Raw genomic sequence first — 20851 nt, 5'->3', positions numbered from 1 at the left:
CCTGAGAAAAATCTTGACTGATACAAAATAGGCCAGTGTAAACTATTTGCTAAATAAAGGATACAAACATTGTTAAGCAATGAAATAAAAGCCATGGATTATCAATTCAGAATTGGAAATAATAGAAAAATTAGTAGAATAGTATTAATAATAAGTATATTCTACACAGGCAATGATAAGAGTGATACAAATGAATAACTCCATACCCAATTAAATAGTGAATAGGGCTGGAGAAGTTTTGTAATTTAATGGATGTTAGTTATTTTTGATGTACAACTAAAAATGTGATTGACCTCTATACTTATACCTACCTGAAGCAATGAAGTTTTTGTTATCCCCCCTTCCTTCCTGCTCCCCCAAGATGTTGGAGATACAACTAAATAATAATTAAGGCAGCATGTATAATATTTGAAAGGGTCTTTAATTTGATCATTTCAAGTTAAAGGTCTAGCTACCAAAATTTAGAGTGGGTTGGGATCAAAGAAGAATCCAATTCAAAGAGGTTTACCATCTTTTGGCTTTCTTTTACCAGGAAGTATGTTGTCTACTAAGGAAGAAAATTTTACAAAATTGCAGACGTCCTGGAGGTAGTATCATTTTTTAGATAGGAGGATTTTGTAATTTTTCTAGTTAAAAGACCAATTTGCCACTATTTTTACTTAGGAATTTCCATAAAGAAGACAAATAATGAACTGACTATAGAAAAGTATTGACAAAATATTTGAGTATAAATATTTTAAAGGCGTGAATTATTAAGGGATTTTATTATTGTGAGAGAAATTGTGCGCGTGTGTGTGTGTGTGTATCTGTGTATTTTATTGGACACTATGGTTTACACTTATAAATAGTAAACATAATGTTTTCAGTATTAAATGTACATGAAGCTCTCTTTTCCATAATATCCTGTACCATGAAGAGCTAAACTAAAGCAAAAAATAAATAAAAAAAATTTAAAAACGCATCCTGTTAAATTTCATTAGATTGAGTTGTATCATTGTGACCAAAGATGGTGTCGACTGTTGGCTGCTAACAAGAATACATAAAGTCAATATAGCAATTGATTTAAATAGCATATTTGTGCTTAATATGTAAAACCAAAAGAAGTTTCTAAGTACAACAAACTACAATTCTTCTAAACATAAGCAGCAAGCCATAGACATGCAAAAGATGGGAACTATTCAGAACACGCAAATGAATTAGGAGGATCAAATTATTTCTCAAGCATGTTCAATACTTTTGTGTAGTATGCCATGAATTTAAATGGTAGGAAAATTTAAAGTTGTAATAGGTGCTTTAAGTTTTAATTAAACTAACGTTTTAAAAAGAAATCATATTATGCAAAATATAAAATGTTGAGAAAATATGATAAGGACAATTGATCAACAGATGTTTAAACCAGCTAGCAATGTTTATATATGAAAATTTAGGGCTAAAAAAAAAAGACTTTATGTCACTCAGTCAACACCAGAATGGCTATAAAACAAATTTCATTTTCAGACATTCATGAAAGTGATGCCTGAAACATTTTTATTAAAACATAAAATGTAACTTTCCATTAGGCAATCAGTTTGCTGACACAGAGGTATGAAGTAATTTTCATCTTGGTTAAGATTTTTTTTTTTCCAGTAAGATACATTCAAAGCAACAAAATAACTTTTACTAACACTTAACTTTTCAACGCTAAAACTTACAGAAATTGTTTACCTGACTTGTTAGCAGTACAGTAGTCCCCCCTTACCTGCAATTTCACTTTCCATGGTTTCATTTACCCGTGGTTAACTGTGGTCTGAAAATAAGTGTGTGCAGTACAATATTGTGATAGAGAAAGGCCTCAATCACATAACTTTTTTTTTTTTTTTAAGAGACAGGGTCTCACTCTGTCACGCACAGTGGAGTGAGTGATGCAATCATGGCTCACTGCAGCCTTGAACTCCTGGGCTCAAGTGATCTTCCCATCTGTCTCCTGAATAGTTAGAACTACAGGTGTGTCCCACCATGCCTAGCTAATGTAAAAAATATACATTTGTAGAGATGGGGTCTCACTGTGTTGCCCAGACTGGCTCAAACTCCTGGCCTCAAGTGAGTCTTCTGCCTTGGCCCCTCAAAGTGTTGGTATTATAGGCGTGAGCCAGTGCGCCTGGCCTCACATGACTTTTATTGCATTATACTGTTATAACTGTTCTCTTTTATTATTAGTTGTTAATCTCTTACCGTGCCTATTTTATAAATTAAATTTTATCATATGTATATATGCATAGGAAAAAACATAGCATATATAAGGTTCAGTAGTATACACAGTTTCAGGCATCCACTGGGGGTTCTGGAATGTACCCAACACAGGTAAGGGGGGATTACTGTAAACACATTTTTAAACGTAAAAGTAAGATATTTCTGACAGTACAACATAGTTCTTAAAGATTTAAGATTATATAGTTGACACACAGCAGAAATAAAAAAGAATGAAATTCTACTGGAGAAATAACTTGTTTCCATCTATGTTATACTTGAGCACCACCATGGCAGGTAAAACTGCAGCAACTACACCAATAAAAACAAATATATGAATCCAAAGCAGTTAAGAATATGAACTGGATGAAAGAATGAAGTACAGTATATAAAAGAATGATCATGTTTTCTCTCCCATGAGATTAAATAAATTAACAGAATTAAGAGAAAGAAAACAAAATGAAGTCTGCAAGTATACCAAAATGAGGCCAAACAGATAAAGACTTATACAGACATACTCTTGGAAATTTCAAGCACTTGAATCACAAAGATAGTAATGGATGGATATGATTTGTTTTTGATTTTGTTTTTAAATTGCCAGACCCAAAAATAAACAAAATATGTGCAAGCAAAACTGAAAAAGCAGCATTACTAAAATATATTTCGAAGACCCTGAAAGCTCCCTTTTCCTCATGCAATAAACAATCAACTTTCTTGAAGGGAAAAGGAAAGTAATATAGTAATCTTGTTATTTATTTCATCTAAGACATAAAATACCATCCTACCATCTTAAAATATCTTTTTTCTTTCAAGTTTGAATACAGCATAATAAGATGGTAGTTGGAACAATCTGTACATATTAAAACCTTTACCCACCCTTCCTGCTGGAAGTTGCTATATGCACATTCATAATTTTGACCTAACAGCAAAGTGAAAGAACACCAACATTAATAAACACAATATTAAATGGTTTCAGACTCAAAATCATTAACAAAATAATGGCACATTTTGAAAGCATGTTTTTGAGCAAAAAAGAAAATGTCAATAGTTTAAAAAATCTCTCAACACGAGGTAGAATAACTTTTAATCTGGGGATATATAATAGGCTTTGTTTTAATGGCAGTGCTTTAATACTGCAATTATAAACATTTAGATAAGCTCATGACAATTCTCTAGACAGCAATAACTATGGTGTTTTACAGTTTTAACAAAATTAGAGTGTTCAAAAATTTAAAAAACCTTCCAAATTATTAGTCATTTTGTACGGATTATCTTCAATTATAGCTTTAATTTCAAACATAGGATTTGCCTGCATGAAAAAAAGAGAGCAGACTAATGACTTTCATGGATTTATCATTACTAGTTTTGACCATTACAAGTGACCTCAAGGGTTCTCACCATAATTTTGTAGAAGTACAAGACAAATGTGTATGTCAAGGTAGAGAGGCAGAACCAGCTCATGAGCTGACCTTCCACCATCAGTACCTTAGAGCCACTTTTCTTATTCTCTCCTCTTTGAAAACAGAAACTTGATTTTTTTAAAAAAAGGCCAATTAACAGTTCTAGCAATAAAGTTAACAGACCCAAGTGATTAATGGTTCTTTGCTGGAAAATAGCAGTAATAAATTACATACTGTAACACAGAAACTGGCAATAATTTTGACCAATGGTGAGAATGAGACTACTATGTATTCTCTATATGAGGGACAAAATAACATGGATAGAGGGACCAAAAACGGTACCCCAGTTTTGTGATATAGCCCACAATCTCAAAATAAGACACTATAAAGCCACCTGTATGTTGCTACTTCTTCTCAAACACATCGAGAGAGTAAAGTAAAAATTTAGTGGCTAAAAGGCAATGCTTTGTGATATCATCGCAATCATCAATTCTCAGTAATGTTTTTCTAATTAGTAAGTGCATAATCTAACTTTGTAAGTTTATACATTTTTTCCTCCATAGGACTCAATAAATTACTTTTATTTTGAAATTTTCAATCAGAGACCTTATAAACATTTCTTTTGCTTACATGGTTTCACACAAAAGAGTTAGTTGCTCATCACCACGTACATGGAACTTTTAAAAAAGTAATTCACACAGTTAATTTACGGTGTGAAAAAACGTACAGGAAATATCAGAAGAAAAATTAGTTTTGTAAAACTAGAGGTCTATTAAAAACATTTCCAATATTTGCCAATACGCTTTGCAAAAATATTCAGGGTTTTTTATTCAATACTAAAACATTAATATATTTTTATTGATTCTGATTATGACATGTTTGGATGTCAGAAGGTTTGCTACAATGAAAACCCATTGTATTTTGGTGATTTGGTAATTTGGTAATTCCATTTTTTGAGCATTCAAGTTTGAAATACAGTCAAGTTTTATAAGATTTCTGATCTTATTTTCTGTTGGCCACTGTTAATATGCACCTGCAGGTCAAAACTGTAAAAGCAATTCTGTTAAGACTTTGGAACTGAAAACCATTTGAGGGGAAAAAGTACTATTTAACAGTCACTATTCTAAGCCTTCACTGCTTCCCATTTTGTATGTAAAACTCTGAAGGTTCAGCTTTTGGTTTTTAAATTCACAGCTTCCAAAACCCAGCAGGCAATTTTATGTTAGAATCCTAATTTAGAGATGGAAAAAAAACAAATCTGTGAGAGTTAAATTAAGATTGGTTCTGCTGTATGATGCTCAAAATAAATTTTACGTTTTTATATACAAAGTAAATTGTCACTTCTGCAAATGCAATTTGTCAGTTAGATGACAAGTGTTTAAAAAAAATTTAAACTTTCCTTTTACAATGCAGGCAGACAAAACAGAACAAACATGACATCAATGATATACTAGTAAAATACACTAAGTCCAATAAAAGATGAAGAAACTACAAGGAGAAACTAGAATGGAAAATAGGCTACAGGGACTATATGGGTTTATTAACACAAAGAATTTTTGAGTCTGGCCTAAATAATTAATTGCCTTTGACATCATTTTGCTTTCCCTTTGTTATAGTACATATTTCTCAAAGTCAGCAATACCTTGTCTACCTGTCCTGTCTGGGAGACTGAAAGATAAAGGTCTGTAAGAGAGAAGAATGGAAAGAGCTAGAAAGATCAGGATGTTCGGAAAAAAAAGAGGACTGACTTTCAAAAAGTAGTGACTAAATTCAGACCCATTTATCCATCTTAAGAATAACATGAAATACATAAAAGCTAACAGATCTCCCCAACCCCACCCCTCTACCTCCACCCCCAGGGAGTCCTTTTATTCTTAGGCAGGTTCCTGAGTGCCTCTTATACTTCCCCCGAATCCCATAAACCTCCCAGCTTAAACCCTCCTCTCCCAATATTCCAATGTTATAGTAAACCATTTTTCTATCAAAACAGAATAGATGGAAATACATTCAGAGTATATCTTTGCTTCTCTCTTTCAGGATCTGGCAGAGCTTTGCTTCTACCTGTCTAGGTATTGGGAATTAAACTGGTTCACTTTTTTCCATTACCAGAAATGTACTAACTTTAGACCAACATAATAAAAGCTCTGATTTCTGACAAAGGCCCCTAGATAAATGCATGTTATGTTTAAAAAGCTGTGTCTCAATTATACCCAGACTGATTTTTAAATAGAAATGATGTTCCTAAGATATTACTTATATAATTTTTAAAAATATTGATAACCAGTTCTTTTCATCAATCATGACATTCTCGATTTTAAACAAGTCTTTTTTTGTGTGTTTGTTTTTGAGACGGAGTCTTACTCTGTCACGCAGGCTGGAGTGCAGTGGTGCAATATCGGCTCACTGCAACCTCCGCCTCCCGGAATTGGGCGATTCTTGCGCCTCAGGCTCCAGAGCAACTAGGATTACAGGCAAGTGCCACCATGCCTGGATAATTTTTTTGTATTTTTAGTAGAGACGGGATTTCACCATATTTGCCAGGCTGGTCTCAAACTCCTGACCTCAGGTGAGCAGATCACCTGAGTGATCCCAAAGTGCTGGGATTACAGGCGTGAGCCACTGCGCCCAGCCAAACAAGTCATTAAGTTTGTGCTTATATAATACATTTTAACTGAAATTTAGTAAGAAGATTAGGAAAAGTTTATACTTTGTTTCAAGTAATTTTGGATTATTCTGCAGAGTAATATCTCTGGTAAATTTAACCAATTGAAGTAACATGGACATGAAACATGAAAGCTTTTGACATTTCAATGTGTCTGGAATAAAGCTAGAAGCCTTTCAAACATACTTAAAATATACAAAAGCTACGAAAAATTAGTCATGATAATTTTCAGTGCTGTTTTAAAAAGATGATCAGGACTAAATGGCCTCACTTTGACTTGAAATCCGATTTCATAACTAAAATATTAGCAGACGTTACATGTATAGAAAATATATAATTTTGTAGTTTATCCCCAATCAGACTTAAAACATACTTTCTTGTAAAAGACAAAAAAAGAGAAACTAATTTGGTACCAGATAACAATTATGTATGATGCTAGATGATCAGGGAATGAATAATAGAAGTAATCACCAGTATTCTAAACTATTTTAAATAGCATTATTTCTGTGAATAGATTTTAAGTTATAGTATTCTTATAACTATTTCCATTGAAATGTAAATTACGCATTTTACTGCTCTTTATAGATAAGAAAAATTGCCTCATTAACGAAGTTTTATTCAACAATCAAAAAGCAAATACCCATTATGCAATAATTATAGGTCCTTCATAACTTTTGTCAATATAGCACATTAACCCATTTATGCCGGAGGTTGCAAACTTTTTTTTGTGAAAAATCAGACCTTGGGGATGACCTTGAGCAGTAGGATATAAATAACTCCCACAAGCTTAGCATTCCAATAGTGGAACACCAGGCATAAATGTGTTAAGTAGCAGAAGAAAAAGAAGGACCACCACCAATGAAAAGGAGTTAACTACCTAGAAAGGTGAAAATTCCAGACAACTGGTCAATATTTTTTACAGATGATTATGCAGAATTCACAAATTACTAGATACTCATTCATTTATACCAGTTATTAAAGGATTGCATCACTGTTTGTCCCTTGGCATTTAAAATCTATAACCATACAGTTTTGCAAAGCAATGTTTAACAAATGACACACATTTTAAGTTCTTTTAAAACTTTAAAAGCAATAGCTCAGGGTTTATAATAATCTTTTCTTTACTAAATAATATATTGCAAGTCAGTTATACTAAATTAAATTATGAGTCTTTTTCCTTGTCCTAAAACAAAATTTTCTCTATTAACCTAATTTATGTTTTCCACCTTCAAAAGCCAGTATTTTAAAAATTGGCTATAGGACAAACAAAACATATAGTTAGTTAAGATAATCTTAGCTCTAAATCACCACTATAAACTTCTCCTTTGGGAAACCAACAGGAATGGGAAATTGAGATAAAGAAAAATGCAAGACTATTTTAAATTTAAAAGAGAACACTGGAAAATGTTTTATAAGCTTCAACTGTTTCTAGATTTGAGATTTATTCTTCACCCTGTGTTTTCTTCAATTAAAATGGACACAGAATTGAGTTAAACTGATCCTTTAAAATACCAACAAGGTAAAATTTTTCAGAACTCACCTGTTGTAAATTAATGCCAGTGTATTTTTAATACCTTGATGCTTTCATAGTAATATTTACTTTAAATCAACGAAACATCTGAGCTTAACACTAATAATTATAAAAATAAAGTTTGTTTTTTCCAATCTGAGTTATGACTGCAAATACCAAATGTAAGAGTATCCTCAAACAAGTTGGGTGGTGAATGAGATATCAAAATTATTGATCTTTCTTTTTTTTTTTGAGATGAAGTTTTACTCTGTTGCCCAGGAGTGCAGTGACGTGATCTCGGCTCACTGCAACCTCCACCTCCGGGGTTCAAGTGATTCTTGTGCCTCAGCCTCCCGAGTAGCTGGGATTATAGGTGCGCTCTACGTGCCCAGCTAATTTATTTATTTTTTATTTTTATTTTTTTAGTAGAGACGGGGTTTCACCATGTTGGCCAGGCTAGTCTCGAACTCCTGAACTCAAATGATAAAACTATTGATCTTTCTAAACCTCTGCTAGGGTAATAAACAACCAAAATAATGTGAACCCGGGTGGCTCAGCTACAGCACCTGCTACTGATATTCAGACTAGTGCTTGAGGGAAGAGTCACTACAATTCTGAAGTAGGGTTTTATACAATGCTAAAGTGCTGGTTGTTCCTCACTTATCCAATCTAAGGTTGAATCTAACAGCAGAAAGTTAGCTAAGTATAACAAACCGATCTTATAGAATGCAATAAAGACCATGGATATATATGTACTAATGTCTAAAATATGTGACTTAACTAACTTGTCAGTGAAATCTTAGGGAAAGATTTAGAATTAAAAGATTAAGGTATTGAATTTCTTTTTTGAATGTGAACTCAAACATGCTACGCATTTATTAATAACTTGAAACATTACTTACTTCCTTGTAAGAATTCCATTTCCTGTCCTTTCCCTTTCCAGAAGTAGTTTTGTAACACAAAATTTATATATCTTTAAAATATTAGTTCTAAGATTTCCTTGATAATTACTGACTGAAGTTTTACAAAGCAATTATTAGATTCCATTATTCAGATAATTCTTTTAGGCAATAAGATTTGGAATTGTGCTTATTACCCAAGGCAGCTATGACTGTGGCTAAAAGAAGAATACACAAAGCTGTTGGGTAGAGAACAGTCACAGAACCTTTAGCATACTACGTGTATATTCCATTTTTTAAAAACTGAATAAGCATAACGGCTGAACCTAAAGGGTGATACTGAAGGACAAACAGTGAAAACTACAAATCATGCGTAATCTGTCATCATGCTTAGAACCTTCTTAACTACAGCATTTTCCATTCTTACCTCAGATTTTTCCAGCTTATTTTGTGCATCAATTTGTGTAACAATCTCATTCATATTTGTCTCCAATACCATTCCCCCCATCACCATTTCTGCAAGAATATTGTGAACCTAAAGGGAATAAAAGAATATATACCCATAAAGAAAATTCACTAAAAAGAAGTTTCATGATTCACTTTTTGTTTCAAATACCACTTTGTCTATGTTAAAAGTATGAGTGGTAAAAACAACTTGGAGTAAGGGCTCATAATCCACTTTCATCACTACTGTGAAGCCCTAGGCAGTTATATAACCTCCTTAAGTCTGAGCTTAATGGGCTATAAAACAAAAACAATAGTACTACCTTCATAGGACTGTTGAAAGGAATAAACAAGGTAATCCAATGCAGTACTCAAAACAAAGTAAATGACTAGTAAATATTAACTACCATTATTATTATTATGTGAAGTTTAATACTAAAATATGATTTATAAGGGCCTTTTATGCCAGATTCTTAGCCAACAATAATTAGGTTGTTATTTTACACTCATGGTACTTAATGAAGCAATGTAGTACAGTACTTCTAACAGGCTCTAGACTGGAAAAAGGTAGAATTTTTTAAATTGTGGGTACTTTAATAGTACTTTTACCCCCAAATCCTCTACACATGTAATATTCAGATTTCTTCTAATAAATACATCTTACAATGACTAAAAATGATGTCTTCCATTGGGGAGTAAAAATATAACTTCTGTCTTTTCATAAGGTATTATTGGATCAAAAAATCAACAATTCAGAGCTGAATTACATTTCACAGAAGAATCTATTCTGCTATAATTTTTTTAAAATAATGTGGTAAGGTTAGAAATGGAGACTCCAAAATTAGATAAGTATGAATACTGACTCTACCACTTATTACTTGTAGCCCTTGAGCAGTTACTTCAGCTCTCTGAGTCTGTTACCTTATTTACGAAATAGAGACAGAAATAATATAGGCACCTCATAGGGTTACCATAACAATTAAATAAATAATTTATGTAAGTGCTTAGCATAGAACCACTAGGTATTATAAGGTAATTTTTTTTTCAACAAACTCTTTTTAGGAGTTAAATATGTATTACTCAATTTAAATTTCTTTGTAAGATTTCATGCAAATTTATTCATAATTTAAAAAATATCCCTGGAGGCTGGGTATGGTGGCTCACACCTGTAATCCCAACACTTTGGGAGGACGAGGTGGACAGATCACTGGCAATATGGCAAAACCCTGCCTTTACAAAAAATGCAGAAAATTAGCCAGGCATAGTGCCTCACGTCTGTACTTCCAGCTACTCGGGAGGCTGACCCAGGAGGACTGCCTGAGCCCGGGAAGTGGAGGGTGCAGTGAGCTGAAATCACACTACTGCACTCTAGCCTGGGCAACAGAGTGAGACCCTGCCTCAATTAAAAAAAAAAAAAAGTCATCATTATTTACTGTTTTTCATTTTGGAAACATGGACACCTCATGCACAAATTCTGAAGACAAATTTATATAAATTAATCTTCCTAGCCAACCAAACCAAACCAGACATGACAGTGTTTTGAAAACTACTGTAACTTAAAAAAAAAAAAAGAATATAGGCAAATGACTAAAAGTTCATACAGAAACTTACATATGAACAACAATAGTCTCTACCACACTCTGCATCCGTTTTTAGGTCCCTTTATCCAAAGCTACTCAGCTAGCTATATCTTAGGTATCCTAGAAAACTTGCTGTGCACATACTTGTTATACGTGTGTATATGCATATCTAATTTACACAAATGAGAACATATTATATACATTAATTTTCGCAGTTCTGCAAGAAAATAAAGAATTGAAAGTTAGAGGAAGGAAAGAATGAGAAATTAAGTTAGGAAAACCATAAAAGAGACTGGTGCCTGATATACATATGACAGTGATAAATGAAACTGTGTTGGTAAGAGCAAACAAACAAAAATATAAAAATTTAAAACAGTGAATCAACATTAATTATTAGACATATATTTTTATAATGAGATCTCTCACTGATCTCTGTCAGAGAAGCAAGCTGCAAATATGGAAAATGAGAAAGCCAGAAGAAATTCTGTAGTATTGTACTAGATTCTGAGGTATTAAGAAGTGGTCAATGACTTTTAATATACATATCAAGATCCAGAAACAGCTGTGCGTGTATACATACATCTATTTCCCAGCTCAGTTCACTAAGAACCAGGAGTCATGTCACCCTAGTAACAATGAGCAAACACAGTGCCCAAATCGTCATTTCTAAACATCATTCTCTACTGAAGGAAGCCAGGGTTCCTTGGAGAAATGGCTGACTTGAGGGCTGGAGCAGAAAATATGTAAGATGCTCTGTTCATTGAAAAGGCCATAAAACAATGAGCAGCTTCATAATTATGAGCACCTCTAGACTGTAGTTACTATATACCATCGCCAACAAAAAGGAATCAGGGCTCCTAGAAAAGAATGGTTGACAACATGTCTGGAACAGGAAATGAATAAAATGAGTTTGGAACATCTAGCTGGACCACAACACAAGACAGCTACCAAAGCCTACGACAGGGGGTAGGTCAGGTCAAATGAACTAGCAAAGATAATCTGAAGGGGTTCCCACTGGCCAAAGATGGACAACTTGAACATAATAGAAAATAATGTCTGCAACTGATTAAAACAAATCAAATATATTAAAAATTTTATGCCACAGGATATTAAAAAACTTAAATGATCTTTTTTGGTGGATATTAGAAAAGCAACCAGTTATGAAAATTGGTAACTATAAAGAAAAATACTCTAGAATTTATCTGGCCTTTCCTATATAAACTGTGCCTTTTATTTAAACCCATCTTTATCTTCAGTAAATTATTTCATTCTATGCACTTTTAGTGTATTGAATATTATTTCTACCTTTAATTATACTTTCTCTTTTCTCCCAATATTTTAAGTTTGATCTAATTTTATTACACTATTCTCTTCCTTTTAAATATGAGACTCTACTGTGCTTATACTTCCCATTAATAAATATCTCTCCCTCTTAAATGACTTTATTATTATTTATAAAACAAATATCAAGTTTTCTAGACCACTGAGAGACCTTGTTTTCCTACTAAAATACTTTAATTATTCCTCATTCTTCTTTCTCTCAATTGGATAAGATCCTCCAAGTACTTGTATAATACATGTTAAATGTATCCTTCAAAGTCTCTTTTCTTCTTCTTCATGTTTTCTATCTTTCAGTCTTATGCTTTGGGATTATTTCCTACACTTGATCTTCTACCTTTAATTCAAGCCTCAATTGTGATCACCTTCTTTAAAAGTTTTCAGTCTGAAAAACTCTTTTCAAGCCCAAGAAGACTTTTCCAAATCTTAAGTACTTTTAAAATCATTTTAAAATTTCAAGTGAGGCCAGGTGGTGGCTCACACCTGTAATCTCAATGCTTTGGGAGGCCAAGGCAGGAGGATCACTTGAGGTCAGGAGTTTAAGACCAGCCTGGGCAACACAGCAAGACCCCAGCCATACCAAAATAAATAAATTTTAAAATTATAAAATTTCAAGTGTTACTCTATCTTCTCCAGTAGTTCTTTTCCATGGAGCGTAATTTCTGATTGTTCAATCTGTTCATCTCTCTTGTTCAGATGGCAGTGCTTTCTTTCTATTGGCTTACTGTGCTCAGGGCTGGCTTCCAAGATGTTATTAATGGCTAGCTCCTTTATTTGGTGAAAGTAAAAGGAGTCTCTCGTTCTGTGCCTGTGGTTAAAGACCAGGCTGTCCAAATCCTCAAGAGGGACCAGGTTGGAAGAAAGCACTCTGCTCTTAAGTCTTTATTCTCTCAGCCTCAAGGGTATGAAAGACACAGGCCTCCGATCAGATCTGTACCCTAATCACTTGTGGAGGCAAGTGGGGGAATGCAGAGAGGAGAACAGAGTATATTAACAGCTGTCATTATCAAAGTCATACATCCTCCAAACCAAGCCCTGCACAGAATCTTTAGCTCTCTCATTTTGCCCTGGATTTTGATGCTTTGTTCCAATACGGGCAACAACACGGGGCCACCCAATTGGAGCCACACTATACAGGAAATGGGCAGATAACTCAGCAGCTCTCCCAGCAAATCCACAATAAACATATAGTGTAAGTAAGAAACAAACTGAATGATTCATATTTTAGGATTTTAGGGGTAATAACCACAGCATACCTTAGCTGTATGTGATAAAGGGTCTGACTCCATTTTTGATGTGTGTCTGCTCACAGCCTTCAAGTTCTACTAGTCCCCATTCCTCTTCTGCCCCATATCTGGGCAAGCTGTTAAGAAGGTCTGGATGCTCCTTCCTTTACACTAGTGGAAAGTTCAGACTACCTAAGACCTGGCCCACATGCAGAAATCCTCACACCCCATCCCCACCACCAAACCACCATAAAACCCAAGCCCCGTGTTGTTCTCTGTTTTCTCCAGAAAGCCTCATTATGTGAGTAATAAATCTTTTCCTATCCTCTTGGGGCACCTGTGACATTGTTAGTCTCTACATCCAAACCAGTTGTGAGTAGGGGTGGGTCTGTCCCACTACTTCAGGGTAACTACACTAGCCTATGTGATTGATACAGTTATTAGCATGTAAAGATTTATAAAAAGAAACTGGTAACAACCACAATAAAAGAAAATGTGTGACAGTGGTTTACAGGTTGGGCAGCTGGCCACATAGAAACTGTTACATTGGAGGCTGGAAAGTTACTGATCCATGTTTGTAGTGGCAAAATACTTGGTACAATTATCATCTGTGATACCCTGAAAAGCAGATAAATTTACCCAATGAAAACTTTTTTTCTCTCTGACATAGAAACTAACAATGTTCTGGATAGTGGCAGCTTTGTTACCATGGATCCCAAAATGACAGCATGTGGAATATGATAAACATACTGCGTGAATGGGAAATAACCCTTTTTTGTTTTAAGTGGCTAACATTTCCATGTTCGCTACTGCAGCATAAATTAGCTCATCCTGACTGATAACAAAAGGGGTATTCTCTACAACTTTCTCTTTTCATCTACTCAGTTGTGACTCAGAAGCAGTCTGAGGGTTGTGTGCAAACCTCCCTATGTCTTGCCTTTAAGAAAATGTGAGCTGTGGCCGGGCATGGTGGCTCACACCTGCAATCCCAGCACTTTGGGAGGCTGAGGCAGGCGGATCACGAGGTCAGGAGATCGAGACCATCCTGGCTAACACGGTGAAATCCCATCTCTACTAAAAAAATACAAAAAAATTAGCCAGGCGTGGTGGCGGGTGCCTGTAGTCCCAGCTACTCGGGAGGCTGAGGCAGGAGAATGGAGTGAACCTGGGAGGTGGAGCTTGCATTAAGCCGAGATCGCCACTACACTCCAGCCTGGGTGACAGAGCGAGACTCCATCCCAAAAAAAAAAAAAAAAAAGAAAATGTGAGCTGAGCCAGTCAGAAGATCCCTACTGCTGGCAGGTCCAGAGCTGCTTAAAAGTTGAAATTTAAAAAAATATATATATATTTTTAAGTTGAAAATAATTTTCATCAAAGGGCTGAAAGCAAAGTTAGCATTGTCTTGGAGAATAGAAAGGAAACACTTATTTGATCTCTGTCTTTTGGTATCCTAAAACTTTTGTCTCCTTGCCTTGAAAAAATAAAACAAGATCTTAGCCCAGAGAAAAGAGAGACAGCTAATTTTGGCAGGTTCTAAAATAGTGATATAGTGTTGTGTAAAATGAACAGGCTAACACAAAATACATATTGTATGATCCCATCTTTATTGTTTTAAAGATGTATTTGTTTAAAGATTATTTGTTTTAAAGATGTAAAATCAAGAACTATACATATTCTAAAATGTTAACACTAGGCAATCTCTGGGATAGGGATGATTTTCACATATTTTTCTCTCTGTATTTTCTGATTTTTCTAAAATGAATGCATACTAATGAGAAATAGAAGTTTTAAAAACATTTTGTGTCATGTATGGAAGTTGCAGATGAGTACAGCTTAATTTTAAAAACTTTTATTCTCTTTCTCTAGTAAAAAAAATATAAGAACCTTACTCTTACCATCACATTTCACAAGAGAGTCCTCAATTTTCTTAAAAGATGGTAAATGTATTTATATAAGCTAATGATGACCTCTCAGCCGTCATTTTAAAACACAGCTTTCTAAAAATTTTAATCATGTACCAAAACATAAATTTTTTTCTTTTTTGATACAGGGTCTCACTCTGTCACCCAGGCTGAAGTTCAGTGGCACAATCATGGCTCACTACAGCCTCAACCTCCCCAGGCACAGGTGATCCTCTCTCCTCAGCCTCCCAACCAGCTAGGACTACAGGTGCATAACACCACACCTGGCTAATTTTTGTATTTTTTGTAGAGACCAGGTTTTGCCATGTTGCCCAGGATGGCCTCAAACTCCTGGGCTCAAGCAATCCTCTGGCCTCAGCCTCCCAAACTGCTGGGATTACAGACATGAGCACCTGCACCTGGTCTTCAAACATAATTTTGAATATTGTGAACCCTAATGACTAAAAATAACAAGAGTCTTTGTAAGTGTGAAAAAGCATTAGACATAGCAATTAGAGAAAAACAGTAGAACATTAAAAACAGACTCATAAAAATATCATGCTTAAGTACTCTGTCCAAAATGAATTAATTTATAAAATCAAATCACTTGGTAAATGAGAGATATGATCTAGAATATTGGCCAAAGAGAAAAGTATTTTTTTGACATTACAAATAATGAAATGCATTCTTTGTACTACTTTGATTGTGATGCTGGTTACATGTACTATACACACTAGTCGAAACTTAGTTTTTGTAAGCTTAAAACTGTTGACTTAACACCTGTAAATTATGCCTCAATAAAGCCAATTTTTAAAAATCACACTGGATTTTTTTTGCTAAAATTTTCAGACTCTTACTCAGTAGTTGAATCACTCATAAAGAATCTCTTAGATTATACAAACCTAATACAGAAAAAAATCTGCATAGTGAAAGTGGAATCTCTTCCTCCTAAGTTCCGTATCACAAACATCTACTAACACGGGTAGAAATCTGTCATTCTTTCTCTCACCTTCAGCTTTCAATAAGCCATCAAATCCCATCAATTCTACCTTCTTCCAAACCTAATCTTAGTGTTTTTCCTTCTTTCAAACCTCATCGTAGTGTGTTAGTCATTTCCTTCTGGACTACTGCAATAAACTCTTAATTGATTTCCATGTGTTTAATTTCCCAGCCTACCAATTCAATCTCCATAATACAAGAAAAAATCATTCTATCAAAAAAATATACAAACAAAGCAATAATAATGTCAGTAAAAACTTGTTTAAAAACATTAAATTGCCTCACAATAAAGTTCAAAGTCATGGCATTAATGGTTGTTTTAAATTAGGCCTGTTGATCAGTATCAGTCCCTCCTCACAAAAAGGCCTATATTTTATATCTCTGCCAGTAGGACCATCCTCTCCTTTTCTATGTATGATATATCTACTAATCCCTTAAAAATCCAGTTTAAATGTAGTTTCCTCCATTCACAGTCTCCTAGGCAGAGGTAAGTGGTTCAGCTGTGTCCCCATTAACATGCTACACATACTATTATTATTATTTGTTAATGCCGTTGTTTCCACCCTTCGATGTGAACTCCTCTAAGGCAGGATCTGAATCTTCTCCACCAAGCACAAAGCCTGGCTCATAGTAAAAACAATTTATGAATTGAATAATAAAAGAATAAAAATAGAATTATTCATTAAAGCCATTTTTGCTATGACAATTATAAGTTAATGTTTTTCTTAAAAAGCTTAGATGTGACAATAGAAATAGTACCTTGTCTACATGGAAAATCAAATCCAGCTCACAGACATTTTCAAAACATTTGTCTAATGTTTCCACAAATACCTATGGAAAGAGAAAAAAGGTTTTAAGAACTGTTTAAATTTATTCAAAACTATTATCTACAAGGAAGGCAATTCTTAATTATGAACTAAAATTTTGTATTATACATTTATCTTTTTCAAACTAAAAATTGTATTAATGCAAAAAAAGTAAAAAAAGAATAGAGTCCTACCAAGTTTAACTACAGATAAATTACTTTTCAATACGTAAATATAGAAAACAAAATAAACTTTTTTTGAAAAGGACTAAAACTAGAAAGTCTTAGCACCATTTCTTACAAAAGCACTTAAAAATACTCAACTAAGCCTCCTTATTTTGATGTGAGGGGGAATAAAGCTCATTAGGAAATATCCATCAAGAGAGGTAAGGCACAGTCCAAGTCCCTACTATATCTAATGCAGCCAGTAATTTTTAATTATCAAATCAGTATAAAAGACCACTAAAAACTACTTAGCGAAAAAGCACAGACTTTGGAATCAGACTTACCTGGGTCCAAACTCTAAACTGAATAACTTGTATGACCTTGTGGGAAGAGTCACCTCAGCAGGCTTGCGTTGCTCAAACTCTGCACATTCCCATAAATGGACTGTTTTCAGGACTAGCCCTTGGCCAGCTCCTGAGAACTAAGCTCCAACCTTTCAGAAAGTTGTCTGATTAGAGTGTTTTTGTATGCTGGAGGTCTTGGGCCATGCTGTACCAATTTGAGCAGGTACTTCATGTTAATAATGTGATTTATAGTGAATGCCTGCTTTTTCTCCGAGGATCTGAAGCTTAAGTAGCCAAGGTCAGTCATGCAGGCATGACATACCTATGTGACTGACCCCCAGGGTAAACATCCCTGGTTGGGAATACTCTGTACACATTATCACATATTTTGGGGGAAATTAAGCATGTCCTGTGTAACTTCAGTAGAAAGGAACACCTGACAGCTTGCAACTGGAGTCTTCCAGACTTCATCCCATGTGCCTTTGCTGATTTTACTCTGTATCCTTTCACTATAATAAACCATAGCATGCATATAGCAACTTCTGAGTCCAGTGCATCCCAGTAAATCATTGAGATGATCTTGATGATCTCTGATGCAAACCTTCAAAAATCAATCTCTTAAATTCCAACTTGCATAGTTGTCATTGACTATTCTATTCCCATTTCTATTCTCACCACCCTTTTCAGTGGTAACTTAAGATAAAGGGACCATGTAATTTATTATCCTAAATGGGGTAGTATTAAAAGTAAAAAGGAACAGCTATTAATAATAAATTATATAATAGTATGCAACATTATTATAATGTAATAACAGCCTGGAACAACAGCTATAAACCAGGACTATCCCTAGTTTATTGAAATGAATAGTCATCCCACTATTCACAGGTGATCCTATGGGGAAAGGGGTAAAATGTAAACAAGAGGCTTCTTGCTATAGTTGCTCCTATGTAGGGCACGTTTCTACAAATCCACAATCCAAGGTTTCTTCCTGGCATCAATGTTAGATGGCTAAGTGGACATGTAACTACAGTTCATCCTTGAACAACGTAGGGTTAGGGACTCCAGCCTTCCAGGCAGTTGAAAATCCATGCCTAACTTTGACTTACCCAAATCTACTAATAGTTTACTATTGATGGAAACCTTACCAATGACATAGTTGATTAACATATATTTCATATTTCGCAAAAAATGTGAAATAACGTTTTCATGCCTGCTGGGGTACGACTTCATGAAATTTCCTAAAAATTTCCTTTTCTTGTTGTACAATGGTCTATATGCTGCATCCACTTATCTTGAAATGGAAAGCAACCACAGCTGCAGATTTCAATCTAAGGTACATATCAAGTGATTCAACTTTTGCTGGTAATGTCATGACACTCTCTGCTTCTTGGGGGCACTTCCACCATCACTAGTGGCACTTGGTATGGGAGTTACCGTGGTGTTATTCAAGGATTACGATATTGAGTAAACATAATGAAAAATACACAAGAACCAGAAGGGATTACTTTTTGCTCATGGGGAAATTATTAGCAGGACATAGCAATTTAAGCAGATACTCAAAACACTTGGCCTCACCACAAGGAGGTGACAACAAAATTATTATAGTTAATATATACAGTTAATTTTGTCTAGCTATAATTTATTTTAATTTCTGTGGGTATACAACAGGTATATATATCTGTGGGGTACATGAGATGTTTTGATACAGGCATGCAATGCACGATAATCACTTCAAGGAAAATGGGGTATCCATCCCCTCAAGCATTTATCCTTTGTGTTACAAACAATCCAATTATACATTTTTACTTATTTTTGAATGTGCAATTCAATGATTATTGACTATAATCACCCTATTGAGCTATCAAATAGTAGGTCTTATTCATTCTATTTTTTGTATCCATTAACCATCTCCACAACCATCTCCACCTTTCTCCAACCCTCCACTACCCTTCCAAGTCTCTAGTAACTATCCTTCTACTCTCTATGTCCATGAGTTCAACTGTTTTGACTTTTAGATCCTAAAAGTAAGGAGAACATATGATGTTTGTCTTTCTGTGCCTGGCTTCTTTCACTTAGCATAAAGATCTCCAGTTCTATCCATCCATGTTGCTGCAAATGACAATATCATTCTTTTTGCTAGTACTCCATTGTGTATATGTACCACATTTTCTTTATCCATTATTCGTCTGCTGATGAACAATTAGGTTGCTTCCAAATCTTGGATATTCTAAACAGTGCTGCAACAAATATGGGAGTGCAGATATCTCTTTGACACACTGATTTCTTCTCTTTTGAATATATACCCAGCAGTGAGCTGGATCCTATGGTAGCTCTATTTTTAGTTTTTTGAGGAACCTCCAAACCGCTCCCCATGGTGGCTGTGCTAATTTATGTTCTCACCAAGTGTACAAGGGTTCCCTTTTCTCCACATCCTTGCCAGCATTTATTATTGCCTGACTTTGCAAATAAGCCATTTTAACTGGAATGAGATGATATCTCACTGCAGTTTTGATTTACATTTCCCTGATGATCAATGATGTTGAACACCTTTCCATATACCTGTTTGGCATTTGTATGTCTTCTTTTGAGAAATGTCTATTCAAATCTTTTGCCCATTTTTTGGGTGAATTATTAGGGTGCATGAAAGTCTGAAATCCAGTGGGGGAGTCAAATCTTAAAGCTCCAAAATGATCTCCTTTGACTCCATGTCTCACATCCAGGTCACTCTGATGCAAGAGGTGGGCTCCCACGGCCTTGGGCAGCTCCAACCCTGTGGCTTTGCAGGGTACAGCCTCCCTCCTGGCTGCTTTCACAGGCTGGTGTTGAGCGTCTGTGGCTTTTCCAGGAATACAGTGCAAGCTGTCAGTGGATCTATCATTCTGGGGTCTGGAGGATGATGGCCCTCTTCTCATAGCTCCACGAGGCAGTGCCCCAGTACGGACTCTGTGTGGGGGCTCTGACCCCACATTTCCCTTCCACACTGCCCTAGTAGAGGTTCTCCATGAGGGTCCCACCCATCTGTATCCTTTGTAATATTCTTTATAATAAGTGGGTAAATGTGTTCCCCTGAGTTCTGTAAAGTGCTCTGGGAAATTAATCAAACTGAGGAGGGGGGTCACAAGAATCCCAATTTACCATCACTCAATCAAAAGTACAGGTCACAACCTACTACTTGCAACTGGCATCTGAAGTGGGGGCAGCCTTGTGGGACTGTGTCATGGGATCTGATATTATCCCCACGTAGATACTGTCAGCACTGAATTACAGGACACCCAGCAGGAGAACTGCTTGGTGTGCGGGGGACAAACTCCCACATATGTGGTGTCAGATGTATTGTATTGAGTGACTGTGG

At 35.1% G+C, this 20851-nt stretch overlaps 1 protein-coding gene across 10 annotated transcripts in view; it reads right to left on the bottom strand.

The window, feature by feature from the left end:
- The window catches only part of AP3S1 (adaptor related protein complex 3 subunit sigma 1), a 72442-nt gene that overhangs the window by 1935 nt on the left and 49656 nt on the right, over positions 1–20851 (bottom strand). For 4 of the 10 annotated variants that reach the window (XM_001148407.8, XM_054684532.1, XM_016953652.3 and 1 more), the window contains 2 exons: positions 16945–17016; positions 9125–9232 (listed from right to left, as the gene is read on the bottom strand). In XM_001148407.8, the coding sequence (XP_001148407.1) occupies positions 9125–9232; positions 16945–17016 (180 nt within the window). Of the gene's footprint in view, position 1; positions 50–5268; positions 5310–9124; positions 9233–16944; positions 17017–20851 lie in introns of all 10 variants that reach the window. The other 6 variants (XR_010156978.1, XR_008548070.2, XM_016953651.4 and 3 more) reach the window with 4 other exon arrangements.

This window comes from Pan troglodytes, chromosome 4, assembly GCF_028858775.2.
Source record: "Pan troglodytes isolate AG18354 chromosome 4, NHGRI_mPanTro3-v2.0_pri, whole genome shotgun sequence".
NCBI classification, from domain to species: Eukaryota; Metazoa; Chordata; class Mammalia; order Primates; family Hominidae; genus Pan; species Pan troglodytes.
The sequence above is the reverse complement of the archived record's forward strand: the minus strand, read 5'-3'. Positions and strand labels throughout refer to the sequence as shown.